The sequence below is a fragment of the Coregonus lavaretus genome (genome assembly GCF_964263955.1).
Source record: "Coregonus lavaretus genome assembly, chromosome: 24".
Taxonomy (NCBI): Eukaryota; Metazoa; Chordata; class Actinopteri; order Salmoniformes; family Salmonidae; genus Coregonus; species Coregonus lavaretus.
In genome coordinates, this window is record NC_140011.1 from 4,730,799 (window position 1) to 4,749,096 (window position 18,298).

The 18,298-nt window shown below is 44.8% G+C and overlaps 1 protein-coding gene across 4 annotated transcripts in view; it reads right to left on the reverse strand.

The window, feature by feature from the left end:
* Positions 1–986: 986 nt before the first annotated feature.
* LOC311099466 (spectrin alpha chain, non-erythrocytic 1) overlaps positions 987–18,298 on the reverse strand; it is a 56,854-nt gene continuing 39,542 nt past the window's right edge. For 3 of the 4 annotated variants that reach the window (XM_084140152.1, XM_084140151.1, XM_084140149.1), the window contains 25 exons: positions 17,281–17,372; positions 16,813–16,957; positions 16,225–16,506; positions 15,854–16,051; positions 15,043–15,293; positions 14,636–14,798; positions 13,754–13,768; positions 10,054–10,185; positions 9,694–9,831; positions 9,129–9,233; positions 8,528–8,736; positions 8,139–8,381; positions 7,665–7,896; positions 7,311–7,470; positions 7,041–7,117; positions 6,708–6,917; positions 6,316–6,612; positions 5,339–5,451; positions 4,636–4,653; positions 2,976–3,030; positions 2,687–2,883; positions 2,479–2,532; positions 2,148–2,294; positions 1,789–1,936; positions 987–1,535 (listed from right to left, as the gene is read on the reverse strand). In XM_084140152.1, coding sequence (XP_083996278.1) covers positions 1,410–1,535; positions 1,789–1,936; positions 2,148–2,294; positions 2,479–2,532; positions 2,687–2,883; positions 2,976–3,030; positions 4,636–4,653; positions 5,339–5,451; positions 6,316–6,612; positions 6,708–6,917; positions 7,041–7,117; positions 7,311–7,470; positions 7,665–7,896; positions 8,139–8,381; positions 8,528–8,736; positions 9,129–9,233; positions 9,694–9,831; positions 10,054–10,185; positions 13,754–13,768; positions 14,636–14,798; positions 15,043–15,293; positions 15,854–16,051; positions 16,225–16,506; positions 16,813–16,957; positions 17,281–17,372 — 3,807 coding nt within the window. In that variant the 3' untranslated portion in view covers positions 987–1,409. The remainder of the gene's footprint in view (positions 1,536–1,788; positions 1,937–2,147; positions 2,295–2,478; positions 2,533–2,686; positions 2,884–2,975; positions 3,031–4,635; positions 4,654–5,338; positions 5,452–6,315; positions 6,613–6,707; positions 6,918–7,040; positions 7,118–7,310; positions 7,471–7,664; positions 7,897–8,138; positions 8,382–8,527; positions 8,737–9,128; positions 9,234–9,693; positions 9,832–10,053; positions 10,186–13,753; positions 13,769–14,635; positions 14,799–15,042; positions 15,294–15,853; positions 16,052–16,224; positions 16,507–16,812; positions 16,958–17,280; positions 17,373–18,298) is intronic. The other variant, XM_084140150.1, reaches the window with a different exon arrangement.

The window sequence follows — 18,298 nt, forward strand, 5'->3', positions numbered from 1 at the left end:
GTTGTTCTCAATTTTTATTAATGATCTGGGAAATGGGATGCAACCAGCAAAGTTGCATCTATATACAGATGATACAGTCATATATATTAATGTTCTCCTTCTCTGGTTGAGGCTGTTGAAGAGCTCCAGACTGCATTTCAGTCACTGCAGGCCTCCCTTTATGGTCTCAAACTGGTCTTGAATGTAAAAAACAAACAAATTCATTACCTTTACCAGAGCTCACACTCAGCCAGAGGTATATGGTTGGATGACAAGTTGTCCTTTAAGGTTCAAATGGATAATCTTGTGAGGAAGCCTAAATTGAAATTGGGTTTTTATTTTTTTAATAAGGCTTGCTTATCGCTTATCGCTAGAAAGAAGCTTGTTCGGGCCACTTTTCAATCTGTAATTGATGGTGACTTGTTGTAAATGCATGCAGCCGCCTCGGTCTTACGGAGACTGGACTCTGTTTATCATGCATCCTTGCGCTTTATTACAAATGCCAAGTCACTCACCCACCATGGCACCTTGTACCAAATGGTGGGTTGGACTTCACTTTATATGCGCAGAAAGCTACATTTGTACACGTTCATCTACAAAGTCCCTCTTTACCTCTATAGTCTGGTCTCCACCACCAGCAGTTACCATACGCTGTCTGCTAGCTGGTTGCTACTTAAAGTCTCCAGGACATTTACAGTATTAGGCAAGACTGCCTTCTCGTCTTGTGCACCAGAGGCATGGAATAGTCTACAACCCATGCTTCATCTAGATATGTTAGTGCCACTGAATGAATAAAACATTTTGATGGAAGACTGTTACAGAGGAGTGTACATTTTTAGGCTGGAACATGTTGTTGAACTGTATTGTTCTACGTTTTAATTCTGTAATGTTTTGATTGTTGCTGCCTTCTTGGCCAGGTCTCCCTTGAAAAAGAGACTTTGGGTCTCAATGGCCTTCTCCTGGTAAAAAAAAAAAAAGGTGAAATAAAAAGTAGTTAAAATGCTTTTGAGGTGTTGAAACATCAAATGTGTATTTATTTATTACTCCATAGGTACTGAAGACTGGTTATTCAGACCTCCATTGGTTGTTACTTTTTATACTGAAATAAAACAAAAGTGGATTCATGTTATAATAAAAGGAACAGAGAACATGTTTCCAGTTCTAACCAGTAGCGTTTATTAAGCACACAGCAGTCCTTATTGTGATGTTACAGCATACCGTCTCTATAGGTTATTATATCCAGCGAAAGCACGAAAACAGCTAAAACATTCAAATGCCGACATATTCACTAGGCAGTGAAGCACAACGAGTGAGAGATACAGCTAGCTAGATAACTATGGAGTATTCTAGTGTCAGATTCATGCAGTTTCAGACGTGTATTTGTGTGTGTGGGGCAAACGCATCCCGATTGGTCACTGGCAGGCAAGGGATCAGTTGACGAAAAGCGAGCGGGTGAATTCAACAAAGTCGAAGGCCGAGGTCATTTCCCGGCCCTTGCTGTCTAGGTAGGGCTTCATGTGCGAGATGCAGTAGTCTGCCTGTTCCTTGCTCAGGTTCTGAAAGAAGGGGAGAAGAGATGGTAAGTTAGGAGATGGGCAGGTATTTCTTCTCTCAGAGGTTTTATGCACTTTTAAGTTTTGATAAGTTATTTATTTAAGAGCCATTTATAAATGCACAACTTTTATGGCTGCAGCTCATATTCATAATTGAAATTCTGGTCCTATTCAATAGCCTCTTTTCCATAACCACTGTGACTGAGAAACAGCCTGGAGCCAGAATGTGGTGTAAGGAAGGTCGGCGTATAAGTACCTGGTAGAGTTCTTCCTTGGTGACATAGGGCTTGGCATCGACGCTGAGGGCTCGGAAGGCGCTCTCAATCTCCTCGCTGGACTTTACGTTCTCTGTCTCGCGGCTGATCATGAAGGCCATGTACTCCTGCAAGGACACGTTGCCATCCCTGGAACACACACAAAACCAGTTAGCCATAACCCAAAGAAATATAAACATCAAAATATGAGGCAAACCACTAACACACCCATTCTGAGTAATAATAAAGTAACATTCTTGGGAAGGTTTAATCGTTTTTCAAATAGCATTCCAACAAGTGCTTGGCCTGATGAAAATCCCCAAGTAAAGTTGACAATCTGAATAGAGCTGGGGTTGCTGACCTGTTGGGATCGACCGTGTCGAGGATGGACTCAAACTCGGGGTCTGGTTCTCCCTCCTCCACCATGGGCAGGTCGTAACCCAGCGAGCGCAGACACGACTTGAATTCCTGATGGTTTAAACGGCCAGACTTCTCTTTGTCAAAGTGCCTGGGGAGCAAAGGGAAAGAGAAAATGGTTGAGGTTATTAAGTTCCTTCACCTAAATAAGGACAAAGGGAGAGCTCCTTTGCATTTCAGCCTTGCAAGCACCTTTTTCCCCTACACTGTCCTGGTTCCTTCACCCAAGCTACTTGGTATGACCAGAAGGTACAGTGAAAATGGCCACCACTCACTTGAACATCATGCTGAACTCCTTCAGGGCATCCTCTGTCACTCCAGTGGTGTTCCTGCAGTGGACAGATACGACAAGATTAGGAATGAAGGAACGCTTTGGCCAAAATATGTTTACTGCTTGAACATGGGAGTTTATAGTGTGTAAGGATGTTTTGTTGTGTTTATACAGTATGTGTGTGTGTGCGTGCGTGTCTCCCTCTCTCTGACCTGGCCTGGATCTGCTGCTCCAGGTTGTGCTGCATCCTCATGCCCAGTTGGTCTAGCTGGTCCCACTGTTGGGCCAGGCCCACCGTGCTGTGTTCTGTGTACTTGTTGTCCAGGATCAGGGCTTCCTCCATGGCCGCTCCCAAGTCCTCGATCTTCTTCAGCTGGCTGCGCATGGCCCGGATCTCCTGGTGCTTACGCTACAGAGAGCGAGTGACACACAGGTGAGGCTATGCAATGAAATAGCCAAAATGGTTGTCTATAGCATAAATGACAAGGGTTTCTTTCTTACCTTGGTTGCCTCAAGCTGTGATTCCAAGGTTCCGGACTCTTCTACCATGCAGGACCTAGATGTATACACACAAGTGTCAGGGGACAGGAGAATTCTAGGCTGATCAAATATTGGGATAGACAACATGCCATAGCCATCAAGATCAGGTGATACAGTCAGTCACACACGCGCAGTCGCAGACAAATACACACAGAGTCCTCACACACACACACACCAATCTGGTAGTAGGAACCCTTGGATTCTTAACCACCGATCCAACTTCATTGCTACTCTATGATTCATTCTCATTTTGATAATAATATCAAATTCATACATTTGACTATACCAGTTGTGCGTCAAGAGATTCCAAACAAATCTTGTAATTTACTAATTGAAACAAATAACCAATGATTTTTGTAAAGAAGCAAAGTAAATGTTTGTATGAAACCTCACAACAAATTTCATAGAACATACGGCTGGGAACATTTGGTAAATTAAAAAAGGTAAGGACAGAAGTACAAAACAGTAGTAAAAACAACAACTGTTTCCTTACTCTCAAAATGTTCAAGGCCATCCATTTCCCTAGAAATGTCACTGGACTTACCTCAAATGGTGTTAAGTTATACAAATTAGAAAACTACGAAGAAAAACTACAAGAAATCCCAAAATACACTGGCCTTTGCACAAAGCCAATCAATCCATGCCAAAGAAGCCAACTGATAGCCGTGGTAATCTACCATGGGAGGTTAGGGCTACAGTGCACAGGGCTGGAAACTACATTTTATCTTGAATCTGTTGTGAATGAAGTGTAACAAATTCAGCTCAGAAAGAAATTACAATGTTTCAAGTACAGTGTCCAACAACATGTTTTGCAATTTCCACCCCTGAATTTGGTGAAATAAAAAATCCCCAAAAGATGGTGAAAGTCACTCCTTTAAAACGCTGCTCAATGTAGCCAGACTTGAAAAGAGTATGCAGACCAATCATGAGGTTGATCTTAGTTTCCAGGGAGCTACATTGCGGTGAAGTTAGTAGAGATGAAACTGAGCACACCGAGCCCAAATGGTGGGTTTTAAAAGTGCATGAAGACACGCAACCAAGAGGGCATGATGGAAGTAACGATGGGAAAAGGAAAAAGGGAGTGAGGGAGATGGTTTGGAAAACCAGGAGAAAAGGGAAAAGACCTTCCGGAAAGATCATCGCTGACTTCATACTGAAAGACACGGACAACCCGTCGATAAGCTATGCTATTTAGAGAAGGAAGGAGGAAAAGAGAGCAAATAATAATAGAAAAGAAAATTATACAAAGATGAAAATGTTTTACAAAAAAAAGGAAAAGAAAAGGCGTTACAGTAATATTACACAATAAAATATGGATTCCCTAGAATATAAGTGAAACCTGGTCCAGTTTTACCTTCAATTTCTTCACGTGGTAACAGTTACCTGGTGGTTCTATGTAAACAACATGTATGATGCAACATTTTGCCACTGACTTGACACCAAACCTGCAGTGGCTCAACAGCAAACCTAAATGGTGGCAAGCGCCATCACTTCAATCTACCCATCTTTCAGATCACAGACCTTGATTTCATCATCGTCTCATTATATTGATTTGATCCCACTCGCACAGTCAGACACACACAAACAAACACACACAGAGACAGTAAAATATGATATTAACCCATCCAGAAGATATGTCCTGATCAGCAAAGTGATTCCCAAGCATCAGCGAGGTAGCAGCAAGAGAGACGGAAGGAGCGGGAAAGGGGTGTGGGGGGGGGGGGGGAGAAAGAGACAATGGTTAGAAACATTAGGCAGGGGCACATTGGCCATTGCGTGATCGCTCTCTAACAAACATACACACAGAAATACAGTCTGAGCACAGGTACATCCGCAGTATGATCCATTTTCAGTTTGAAACATTTACAGACCACTTGTGTGGTTGTGTAGAAGTTGTAACAGTTCTCCCCATCCACCTACAACCCACAATACACAAATCATGCTTTGCCTGGGGCCTATTCAGTGAGGAAAGACATTCAGAGCATTGCAGACAGAAGTGTGTTGTGTACAATAGAGCATCATGTCGGTTTCATACAACACATCTATCTGCAACTGTTCACTCGTCGCTCCGATGAATAGCACCCTGTTCTCTATGGCCAGAGAACAACAAGGTGGCAGAGATAGACAGGACATACATTTCTGAGCAGCAGGCACATTTAAAGTCCAGGTAGCTCCATTGATTTCTTATTGGGTAAAGTGATGCATGGACATTTGGATTTAAAAATAGAATGATATTAACAGTCTCCCCATCCCATTCCTAGAATATTCCAATATATCAAATAAGGAGTGCACTGCCTTCCTAGTACAACAGATCCAGACCCTACCTGGTCTCCTGCAGCCACTGGTGGAATGCGTTGGCATGCTGCGCAAACTCCTGCCGCAGCTTGTCGTTCTCCTCCTGCCTCCTCTGCTCCTTCTGCAACTCCAGCTCTCGTTCCTATATAGATGGATTGATGAAGTGCTTCCCAGACAAAATGCAGATTCACTCCCCCAAAATCCACTGAGCCCTTCACAGGAGCCCCTTGTGGGTTCTGGTCAAAAGTAGAGCACTACAGTATACATTTGGAATTTGACACGAGGTTTTACCTGTCCTCAACACTAAGCCTGATCCTCAGATCTGTGTTGTATAGCCAACTCATATGGTTGTTGTCGTGCCAATTGGTTGAAGATCAGGGTGAGAAATATACTTTTTGGTTCACCAGCCACTGTGGCAGGTAGATGGAAAAATCTACCAGACACTCAGATATCAAGAATCAACAAAGTGCCTGCCCTGCCACAAAATGCTGAGCGATACAGTTGATTTATTATTATAATAATTCAGGGCTCTACGCTGACATATTTTACAAGGAGTACATAAATTGAAATTTAGGACCACACAAATACATTTAGGAGCACAATAAAAGTATATATCAGTGTTTTAATAATGAAAAAGTGTTCCATGCTCAATCAAGCACAATGTAGCCCCAAATATGAGTAAAAAAAAAAAAACGTGGCAACGAGGCACTGTCTTTCTGTCAGAGATGAGAATCTCAATCTCTTCGCTAGCAGCTGACAGTTGCAAACTCAAAGCATGTGAACAAAACGATGTAACTAGCCAAGAAACACAAGGACAAAGTCACACTTCTGCATTTGGGCTTTGGATTAAAATGTTTCCCAAATGCTCTGCGTGATCACCCGCCAACGTGGCTGGTGAAAATCTACCCACATTTGGCAGGTGTTCATTTCCCACCCGGTTGACGATACAGAACAAACAGATCTGGGACCAGACTACCTCCCACCCCTCTTCCCTCTCCCTCATCACCTTGATGATCTTCTGCAGGTTTCTCCAGGTCTCCTCCAGGGCCTCCATGGTGAACCAGGTGTAGGGGTTGGACACCACCTGGTAACTCTTGATCTGCCGGTCCAGCTCGGCCAGCTGGTTGAAGTCGGCCTGTGCCGAGCTCAGCGACGAACGGAAGGCCTCGTGGGCATCGCGCAGTGCCCGGATCTCCTCCAGCGAGTTGCAGCGCACAGGGTCCGTCAGGTCCTCCTCTGCGTTCTCAAACCAGCTATTGAAGGCCGATGCCTTCTTGGCAAAGGTCAGGAAGAGGTCTTCCACCTGGGAAGGGGGGCTCGATTCAGTAAGGTTTGACCGACCATAATATGAACACCAATGATAATGATCTATGAATTGTAGTCATTAAGATATCCTACCTTCCTGAAGTGCTCCTGGGCCTCCAGCAGCTTCTTCTTGCGAGCCTGTGAGTTGTCGAGCAGCTGGTTCCAGCGCTTCATGAGTGCGGCGTGGCGGGCTTCGATGGCCTTGGACTGGACGTGCTTGGCTGCCAGCAGCTGGTCCTTGAGGGCCGTGATGTTGGTGATGCCCTCCTGCTGGAAGGCCTGCAGACCAGCGTCAAACGTCTCCTGTAGACCCGAGGAGGGAAGAAGGAACATGAGGCATGGGAGAATGTGTCTAGTTGATGTTTCTGGAACAAAATGGCGGCCGTGGCATCACTCATTTGGGAGATACACATTGCTACACCATACCTGCTTAGTGAGCAACGTCTGCACAGAGGAGAGATCTCGTCCGTAGTCATCAGTCTTCAGGCTATTCTCCTTCTCACCTGCACAAACAACCAGACCATACAGATTGAGTAATGCACTCAAATACACATCAACACTTTCATATTTTGTGAAAACTCATGAAAAATCGGAACATTTAACTTCCGAGTTAATTCACCCTAAAAAAAAAAAAAAGATGAGCTTAAAGACTGAACACAACAGTAACAGTATTATTGAGAACCCCCTCTCGCGTACCGATCCAGGACTCCACCACGTCGGCCTTCCAGTTGAACTGCAGGAAGGCAGAGTTCTCGTCCAGCTTGGCTTTCCTCATGGCAGCAGCCCTCTCCAGCTCAGACACCTTGCCCCGCAGGGACGTCATCTTGGCTGAGATGCTGTCCACGTGGTGGTTGTTCTAATTGAGGGACAGGGACACGAACACAATATGCATTTAAAATCAGTCTGGGTGAATCGACAACTGGCAAGTCAAGTGAAAATGTAAATTGTAAAAAAAACAAAAAAAAAACACTTTCAGTTGGTACCTGGTCTCTTAGTCATAACATATCATTATCATATCATTTGTATGGTCAGTGTTTGGCTGAGACGTACCTTCTTGATGAGCTCGTCTCCGTTGGAACACACATCATTCACTCTGTCCCTGTGCACGGTGAAGTCAGTCTCAAACGCCTCATGCTTCTTTAACAGGCCCTGCACGGCGGCCAGGGTATCCCCGTAGTCTTCGCTTCCCACCAGGTTCAGCTTCTCATTAATCCAGGCTTCCTCCTCTTCAACATTCGCAACAAACTGCTGGTATTCCAACGACTCCTCCAGCCTCTGACCCCTGATCAGACATACACAAAAAAAATAACATTATCAATGAATGCCTAAGATAATGGTGTTTCACCTGTGTGTGGTGTGCATGTTCATTTGTGTTTGTGTGTATCAGATCGGGCCGAGACGATACCAGTATTGTGGTAGTATCAGAATGTGTGTGTCAGAATGTGTGTGCGCGTTAGTCAGAATGTGTGTGTGTTAGTGTATGTGTATCACAATGAACCAGTTTGTCTGTGTGTCCAGTCTCACCTGGCTGCAGCCAGGTCCTTCAGCTCGGTCCAGTGCTCCTCAAACTGGCCCAGCCTCTGCTCAATCTCCTCCTGGCCGATGGTGTTGTCATCGGACAGCTTCTTCCCAGTGTCCTGCACAGACTGGATGGCTGGCTCGTGGGCCCCCAACTCAGCTTCCAGCCTCTTGTGTTTCTTCCTCAGATTCTGCACTCCTGTCAAATCACGTCCATAGTCTTCCGAACTCACTAGCAATTTCTTTTCTCTGGATGGAGAACAAAAGAGACGAAGTGAGAAAGAAAAAAGAAGCGGGCGAGTGTGTTAGTAATTGACCTCAATGTCTCAACACCAAAAACACTCCAAGACATTGTCTTGCATCCATTCCTCCACAACTCCAGGGGGAGCTCTTACTTGATCCAAGACTCCTCGTCGTCCAGGTCCCTGAAGAACTGGTGCAGGCGGTGTGACTCGTTGAGCTTGGCGCGGCGGCCGGCGGCCATGCTCTTGATCTTGGCGAAGCGTCCGTTGACGGCGTCGCGCTTGTCCTTGACCTGGGTGGGGTCGAAGGCCGTGCTGGCCGTCAGGCTGTCGGCCTGGCCGTTCAGGTCCTTCAGGCGGTCCTGTAGACAGACAGAAAGACGTTCAACGCAAAGCACTAGCCTGTACTGGTGGATACCTTCAGTGATTTGTACAAAAAACATTCAAAGACAGATGTTATGTAAGAATGATAAGTTCAATAGGCGACACTTGGACAGAGAGGTTTCAATGTCGAACCAAACTGAGGCAGTGTCACCTTTCAGCCAGTCAGCATATAACATGGAAGTGTAAAGATAACGGATTTCAAATATAGCATTTCTCACATTAAGTACATCAAGGACCCCAGCTGAGGCCAGACTTGATCATTCAGCCATTTTCAGGCAAGGCCTTCCCTTGGTCCAACTGAAGAAGCTCAGTCCCATGATGGTGGTGGCTGTAGTTTAACAGCGAGATATGTGAACGTTGGATACATTACCTCATGAGCAGAGATGTCGGCTTCCAGAAGCTGGTGTTTCTTCAGCAGGTTGTTGACTGAGGCCAGGTCTTTGCCATAGTCCTCAGAGGCAAGAAGGGCCTCGACCTGCAGAGAAAAACAAGAGGAAACAAAAGTAATTTAGTGAACGGTAGTTACTCATCGTCTTTGTTTTCAGAGAGCATTTTTCCCAAATTAAATCTCAGCATCTTTTATTTTATATATTTTTATCTTTACTTTAGCACAGGTAGGTGAATGGGTTAACGTGTCAAATCCAACTTTATTTTAAGCCCATTTAAAATCCGTCTAACATTGACTAAATGGCTGGAAACAAACTCAGATGTGATGTATTTTTGGGTGTCTGTTCAGTAAACCAAACCTCTCCTTTTCTAATCTTACTGACTATCTGTGCAGGTCTCAGATGAATCCTATTAAACATCAGGGTTTTCAGTACTGAGTATACGATTTCTCATCACAGACCAAATATCAGCATCTTTGACTTTGGATGGTGGAGGAATGTGGTGGATTTCACGAAAGAAGTCTAAAAAAAATTGTCATTTGTTTTTACCTCAGATAGCCAGAAGTCAAAGTCCTTGATGCCAGTGTTGAAGTTCTGCTGCTTGTTGGCTTCCTTGAGCTTCTGGCTCTTCTCTGCTGACTTGTTCACCAGGAACTGCCACTGCTCATCCAGAGCACCGAGACGTGACTAAAGAAACACATGCACAGGTTAGATACCCAGTTGTGGACTAGTGACAAAAACAGTAGATGCTGAACAAGGCAAGAACTAGTTCACGTTGCTTGAGTGGCATAGGATGAGAACGTATTTAACATTTGTCTGCAATATGATCACCATGTTTTTCCTCAAAGGCTTACAATTATAAGGTGTGTGTATAGCTACAAGTATGATGTTTAAAGACAGTGTGTGTACCTGAACTGCGTCCTCACTGCCGGCGCAGGCCCCTCTCTGGATGAGGGCGTTGCCCGTGTCGATGACCCCGCGGATGCGGTCTGCGTTGGCATGCAGCTCCGCCTCGAAGGCCTGGTGCTTCTGGTGCTTACTCTGTGAGAGCAGGCAAGAGAAGGAGGGAAGAGAGAGAGTGAGAACCATGGAGTTATTGAGAGCCAGTGGGTTGGTGCTGGATGGGTGACATCTCCCTTAGATTGTGTGAAAACACCCTCCGGTAGGCTACTTAGAAATTATGTGTTGGTAACGGTTGATGTACAATTGAAAAGGCAATTTAGTCATTTAGCAGATGCTCTTCTATAGAATAAGTGCATTCAAATAAAGAGGCAGTGCATTCGGAAAGTATTCAGACCTCTTGACTTCTTCCACATTTTGTTATGTTACAGCCTTATTCTAAAATTGATTAAATCGTTTTTTCCCCTGTCATCAATCTACACACAACACCCCATAATGACAAAGCAAAAACAGGTTTTTAGAAATTTCCGCAAATGTATATAAAAAGTATTCAGACCCTTCACTCAGTACTTTGTTGAAGCACCTTTTGCAGCGATTACAGCCTTGAGTCTTCTTGGGTATGATGCCACAACCTTGGTACATCTGTATTTGGGGAGTTTCTCCCATTCTTCTCTGCAGATCCTCTCAAGCTCTGTCAGGTTGGATGGGGAGCGTTGCTGCACACCTATTTTCAGGTCTCTCTAGAGATGTTCGATCGGTTCAAGTCCGGGCTCTGGCTGGGCCACTCAAGGACATTCAGAGATTTGTCCCGAAGCCACTCCTGCGGTGTCTTGGCTGTTGTTGTCCTGTTGGAAGGTGAACCTTTGCCCCAGTCTGAGGTCCTGAGCACTCTGTAGCAGGTTTTCATCAAGGTACTCTCTGTACTTTGCTCCGTTCATCTTTGCCTCGATCCGGACTAGTCTCCCAGGCCCTGCCGCTGAAAAACATCCCCACAGCATGATGCTGCCACCACCATGTTTCACCATAGGGATGGTGCCAGGTTTCCCAAAGACGTTACACTTGGCATTCAGGCCAAAGAGTTCAATCTTGGTTTCATCAGACCAGAGAATCTTGTTTCTCATGGTCTGAGTGTCTTTAGGTGCCTTTTGGCAAACTCCAAGCGGGCTGTCATGTGCCTTTTACTGAGGAGTGGCTTCCGTCTGGCCACTCTACCATAAAGGCCTGATTGGTGGAGTGCTGCAGGGATGGTTGTCCTTCTGGAAGGTTCTCCCATCTCCACAGAGGAACTCTGGAGCTCTGTCAGAGTGACCATCGGGTTGTTGGTCACCTCCTTGACCAAGGCCTTTCTCCCCCGATTGCTCAGTTTGGCCGGGCGGCCAGCTCTAGGAAGAGTCTTGGTGGTTCCAAACTTCTTCAATTTAAGAATTATGACGCCACTGTGTTCTTGGGGACCTTCAATGCTGCAGAATTTTGTTTTTACCCTTCCCCAGATCTGTGTCTCGACACAATCCTGTCTCGGAGCTCTACGGACAATTCCTTCGACCTCATGGCTTGGTTTTTGCTCTGACATGCACTGTCAACTGTGGGACTTATATAGGCAGGTGTGTGCCTTTCCAAATCATGTCCAATCAATTGAATTTACCACAGGTGGACTCCAATCAAGTTGCAGAAACATCAAGGATGATCAATGGAAACAGGATGCACCTGAACTCAATTTCGAGTCTCATAGCAAAGGGTCTGAAGACATATGTAAAGAAGGTATCTGTTTTGTATTTGTAATACATTTGCAAAGAATTCTAAAAACCTGTTTTCGCTTTGTCACTATGGGGTATTGTGTGTAGATTGCTGAGGATTATATATTTTTTAAATCCATTTTACAGTAAGGCTGTAACGTAACAAAATCTGGAAAAAGATCAAGGGGTCTGAATACTTTCCAAAGGCACTGTATATATTAGAATAGCACTTTTTACAATATGCTTCATAAGTGGCAGTCCTTTTTCACGTATATGTTTATGTTTGTACGTGGAGAGTGAATATCCCCTATTTGGGGCTATTGACTATTCAGGGCTCGACATTAACGCTTGTCCGCTTGCCCGAGGCAAGTAAAATAAAATGTTGGACAAGCAGATTATAGATTTCAGTTGTTCGAATGGACAAGTTTTTAAAAAAACACGCAAAAATCAAAATATCAAACAATTAGGCTACTCCGATCATAATTGGATTAAAGTGTCCTCCGGATGCGATGTTTTGTTCACTGTCCTCCCAATCTCTGAAGATCGCATCAGAGTATAATTATTGTAGGCCTTCATTGACAGGCACGAGCAGTCTTTCAATCATGCAGTCGCGAGATGTGTTTTTGAGATCAAAGCGAGCCGCATTTGCACATTTGTTGATAATAATTGTTAGTGAGTTATTTGCCCAGTTATAGCTCGTTTTTGGTCAGCAATTAAAATTATGAAAAAGTAATGGTGTGTGCACGTCACCTGCATGTGTACAAATGGGCCATTGCCAGAGGAGAGAGAAAGTGCGCGAGAGAGTCATTTGCGCAGCAGGTAAAACAGACTAACTAGATAACCAGCCAAAACGACACTATGTTTTGAATTGGCTGGTTATCTTGCTTGTTAACTATTTACCTATTAGCATGCATTAATGTCATTGTCATGTTCGATGTCCTAAAATAACTTTACACCGGCACTAGTGTATAACCGCAAATGGCCAACACGCAGTTGATACGGGTACGCAGTTGATGAAACAAATGCTGCATATTCCGGTTGTAAAACAGTCTCTCAAGCACTCAAAATTGGCTAGGATTCTCCTCTATTCAATACTGGCCATGTAATTCTGACAAAGTAAAAAAAATAAATAAACTTAGAATAGCCTAATTGTCAAGTAACTCATCTGCTATCAAGATCTCCAGGAGATGACTGTAAGACAACATCCACACATGTAGTGAAAAAAAATGAACAAAGATAAGGTGAAATTCAGACACCACCAAATGAGGACAGACAATGTGTCGGACTGACTTCTACAGGACAAGACACACCAAGGTGACAAACAAAATGGAGATGGAACGGACCCACAACGAGCCCGCGACAAAATACAGAAGAGGGGGTCTTTTCAAAACTCATTCCACACTTTGTTTTTACACAACCAGGGATTGAGAGGGGAAGAGAGCGGACAAAACACTTATGCGAGGTGTCGGAGCTATCCTTGAAGTTACTGCTTTTGCGGCTAAAACATGGTTTTTGGTTACAACCATGACTGCTGCTAGCTTACAAAAAAGGCGAGGCACATCAATCTCGGTCTCTCATGTTTATATACATTTGTCAAGATTTATAGGATTTTTTTGTTTTTTAAGCAACAATATGTGGAGCAAGTTTGAAGATGACCTAACCGCAGACAAACAAACCAAAAAATATATATATGGAAGCCACAACCAGCAACTACAAGAAGTGACATTTGCTAAAATGGAAACAACTACAGTCATATACAAACATGTGCATTGATGGCACAAGATGGGGGAAAATGAACACGTATAAAACCCATACAAAAAAGAAGCGGGCACTCGCGAGTGCGGATGAACACGTAAAATAGACGGACGGGATGGCATTCTACAAACGTATCTACAACAGACAAGGCAACAGACACGGACACGTGACAGAAAAACCTACTTTGGATGTTAGTTTAGCGGACACACTATTCAACTTACCAGCAGCTTGGACAGCTATAAACGAGACAATAAAAACAGAGGAGAGAATCAGTCCCATATAGACACACATGGGGGTTGGTTCAGTAGTTACAGGTAAGGGGGCATTGTAGTCATTAACAGGGAGCACACAATACATTTACACAGTATTACACTGCAGTATTGAAACCACTGACAAGTTAGATGTCATTTAACTTATATTTACAAACTCTCACCCTCCCCCAAAATCGGTTTACCATCTTTTGAAACAAAAATAAAATGCCTTGTAGGCCTTGTGGTATTCAAGGTTGCGGAGGAATTACAGTGGGGTCGCCAAATGTTTAATATAAATACATACAAAAAAAATTATGGCAATATACAAATGTATTTGAAAAATAAAATGTTAGAGTAAATGTATTTATTGGTTCTCTTAATTTTAATAAGAGATTAAATGTAATGAATTGAAGGTTATTTGTTGATGTAAAAATCAACATTTACCAATATTAAGGTTAAACCGTTAGATTTGGAGTGGGGTCGCCAGAAATTCTGGTGAAAGAAATAGGGTGTTCCAAGTCGGTAATTGATCATGATCTTTTGATCAAGTCAATGTGCCTCATCTGACAAGAATAAAAAAGTAAAAGTTGCCCCTAACCACTGATCAGATATTTGTTATCCTACTAATGGTTATGGGGTTGGGTAAACTGACCCTAGATCAGTGGTTAGGGGCCTAGGGGCAGCCCATAGAGATGGTTAGAGGGTGTACGTCCCATGCTGAAAGCCCTCCACGGCGCTACCGATTGCTATCTGTCTTTTGTGGCAAGTGTGCCCACTATCCATCTCTATGGTTCAGTCTTGAACCTCCATGGATGGAGCCTGTCATTGTGATATTCCTAGCCAATCCTGTACCTGGATGTTGGTGGGGTCCTTGTAGGACTCGTCGGTGGCTGTCTGCAGCTTCTCGCTGATCCAGGCCTCGATCTCGTCCACATCACGGCTGAACTGCTGCAGGGTCTGGGACTCGCCCAGCTTGGAGCGCTTCTCAATCATCTGGGCCTTCAGACGGCGCCACCTACAGACCGGGAGGACAAACACAGGCAGGCACAGTTACACTAGGGCAGGCAGTTACACTAGGGCAATTCCATGGTAATGGAATTACGCTGAGACAAAAACCATTGATTCAAAGTTTAACAAACCATATATTTTAAAGTGAAAAATCAGAGTCTCAACATTATTCCAGTACCATGGAATTGGCCACTAACAGATACGCACATACAAAGTCACACACGGTCATCTAAAGATGAAGCTAGAGTGACCTGTCCAGGACTTCGTTGCGACGTTTGAAGATCTCAGGCTTGGCGTAGTGGTCAGCGCCGACCAGCTGGTCAGCAAAGGACTGCAGGGCAGCAATCTTCTCCTCCTGCACGTTGATGGCCTTGTCAAAGTCCTCGTGTTTTTTGATGAGGGCCTCCACGCTGTCAAGGGAGTCGCCCTTGTCGTCGCTGGCCAGGAAGGCCTCGCGCGCTGCCATCCAGTTCTCAGCCTGCTCACAGTCACGGTTGAACAGCTGAGGGAGGAGAGGAGAGAGATGACTCACTAGGATAGGTTGTATACTGGCTAGGCTAGTAATTGATGTTGTCTCGAGGTTGTGTGTGGTATAATTATTTAATTTGTATTCCGCGAGTTGGCAGCACACCAACTAGATTAGGCCTAGTTCATCAAAGGCACACTGTCAAGTCTGAAGCAAAGGAACCTAAAGTAATGTAGACACACCAAACATGTCCTTAAGTTGAAATAACCAAAAGCCACTGAGATGAGGTGTTTGGTTTTGGAAGGCTTAAGGAATGATCTGCCACCCTTCCGTGCCCCAGAAGGTAAGCAACAAGGGGGTTTCTAAGAGTGCATATTTTTGAATTTTATTTTTACTGAGGTTTTATGCTGTGTCATTTCATTTACTTAAATTAAGTTACACTTAAATTATGGTCAAACATTGCCAATTTGTGAACTTAATGTGTGTGCGCTGTGTCCCTGTATTGAGGCAAGCGTGTTTCATAGTTTATTCTACAGTGTTAATGATTGAATGTGCCGGTGTGTGTGTGCGAGCGTGCGTATACGTGTCTCCCCAACCTGGAGCTCCAGGCACTGGTCCAGCATCATGCGTCTCTGGACCCAGGCCTTCTCCAGGTCGGCCCTCTCGCGGTCCAGGGCCTCCAGCTTCTGCTGGATCTCCGGACTGGCGTAGTGGCCGCGTGCCAACAGCTGCTGGCCAAACTGCTCAAAGGCCTGGAAGGTGCCTGCACGGGCGTCGATCTCAGTACGGTGCTCCTGGAAAGAGGGAAGCGGGAGAGAGGATGGTAAGATTGCAGGTGTGTATTGGATGGACTAGATGCTTGTTTGTGTCTATATGTGGAATCGGGTTCACCTGGTGTCCACAAGATACAGGGGGTGGACGGTACAAGTGCTTTTGTGTGCATCTGTGTGTGTTCATATACCAGTACCTGGTGTCTCTCCAGCAGGGCCTCAGCCCCGGTCACATCTTTGGCCAGTTCCTCTGAGGAGACCAAGCTTCGGATGCCGTTGATCCAGGACATCAGGTCCCTGAAGTCGGAGAGGAAGCGCTGCAGGTCGTGGGAGTTGCCCAGCTTGTCCTTGCGCTGGTCGGCACGCGCCACTAGGCTGCTCCAGGCCGTGTTGAGCTCTGTGCACTTCTCCTGGATGTCGTCCACAGCCTCCGGGTGGGACTGGATCAGACGCTCTGCCGTCTCCCCCAGAGAGTTCACCTAGAACAGGGAAGAGGAAGGCAAAGATCCGCTAAGAGTTATTTTCTTCAAACAGTAGACAAATAAAAGTGTGTGTCATTGTTTGGTCCTACTCTTACTGAGGGTCAGTATCTTATTGAAGAAGGACGATCGACACAGTAGACAAATGCGCACGTGTGTGTGTGTGTGTGTGTGTTTCTGCTCACCTCGTCTTCAAATCTTAGATCAGCGGAGGGTCAGTATTGTCTTGAAAAAGGATAATCAAAATGGCAACTGAATGTGTGTGTGTGTGTGTGTGTGTGTGTACACGTGCGTGTTCCCGCTCACCTTGTCTCCCAGGGCGGCCAGGTCTCTCTCAAAGCCCTCATGTTTGCGCTGCAGAGCCTGAACGCTAGCCAGGTCGTGGCCGTAGTTGTCTGTGTTCAGGGCCTGGTTCTTCTCCTCGATCCACTCCTTGGTCTCATCCGCATCCCTGAGGACAACAAGCAGCCATTTTGTTTTTCGTTTTCACACCAGCCAGTGTTCAGTGTGTTAAAATATTCATGTCCACCAACTTTTTATTTCTTCCTGAGGTGATCTTGAATAGCAGTAAGTTTTGACCTTGATGGTCTTCATCAGGAACCTACATGGGCCAATACGTGTCACCTTAAAACACAGATGTCTGTGTGCAGACTTTAAATGTGCAGTTTTCTTTTGCATCAGTTTGAACATGGTGTGTGCACTTCATATACCTTCTGTAGATGTGTGCGGCTATATATGTTATATGTGTGTGTGTGTGTGTGTGTGTTTGTGTACCTGTGGAACCTCTGCACCTCATGGGCACTCCCCAGCATGTTGCTTCTCTCCTCAGCCAGCTGCTGCAGGGACCTCCAGCGGTTGTTCAGCTCCTACAAACACACCCCGGACACTGTTATCACCCAATCACAGAGGTAGACAGAGCTTCGACAGGATCCAATCAATCCCATGAGGCCTTTGCCGAGGTTTCTGGAACCCAGTGCTCCAATTTAGCCGATTCAAATTGAGTGAATGTTTATTGAATTGATAAATTACTTATTTTCAGGATGTTATTTAGATATATAGACTCTTGGTTGCATATCCTTCCGGATTGGGATAAATTCAATTTCAACTCAATGAATGAAAACAAAATTACTTCATTTATTAGATGAATTTGAACTCTTCTCTGAATTGACTGAGTTACAAAGGAGCCCAGTGGAATGGAGCCGAATCCTGGTAATCTTGAGCAATGAGGGTCTTAAACTGATATCAGTTGTGAATATAAATTGTGAATCAGTAAAGGGCTCATTGATTCAGGTTGTGCGCCGTGTGTTTGACAGACAGACTGACGTAAAAGGAGGCTGTTGGATTTAAAAGGGGTTGGTAACGAGGAACGTGGAAAGTCAGACTGGGAGATGAATGAATGTCAATGACGATACACAGGACGGAGAAACAATGGAGAGAGAAATGACAAAACGCTAGGGTAACAAAGATGGTGTTGAGGCATATTTCAATGCCTTTTGTACCAGCCTTCATTCCTTTCGAAAACAAATAACAATGGTTAAAAGGAGAGGGGGGTGAGACAAAATAAAACAGGAATGAGGGCCGTTCAATGACATCGGCGACATGACGATAACAAAAATACCACGTAAGGACTGTAGACACGGACAGACTCCAGACCGATGATTGACAAGACAATAGAACCACAGGATGACCACGAACGCATGGCAAGACCACGTTGATAAAAGGGTTAGTCTCCAGAACCAACACGATGCAGGTATGAGACAAGCCAGGAGGACATAAATGCAAGGGGGGAGGA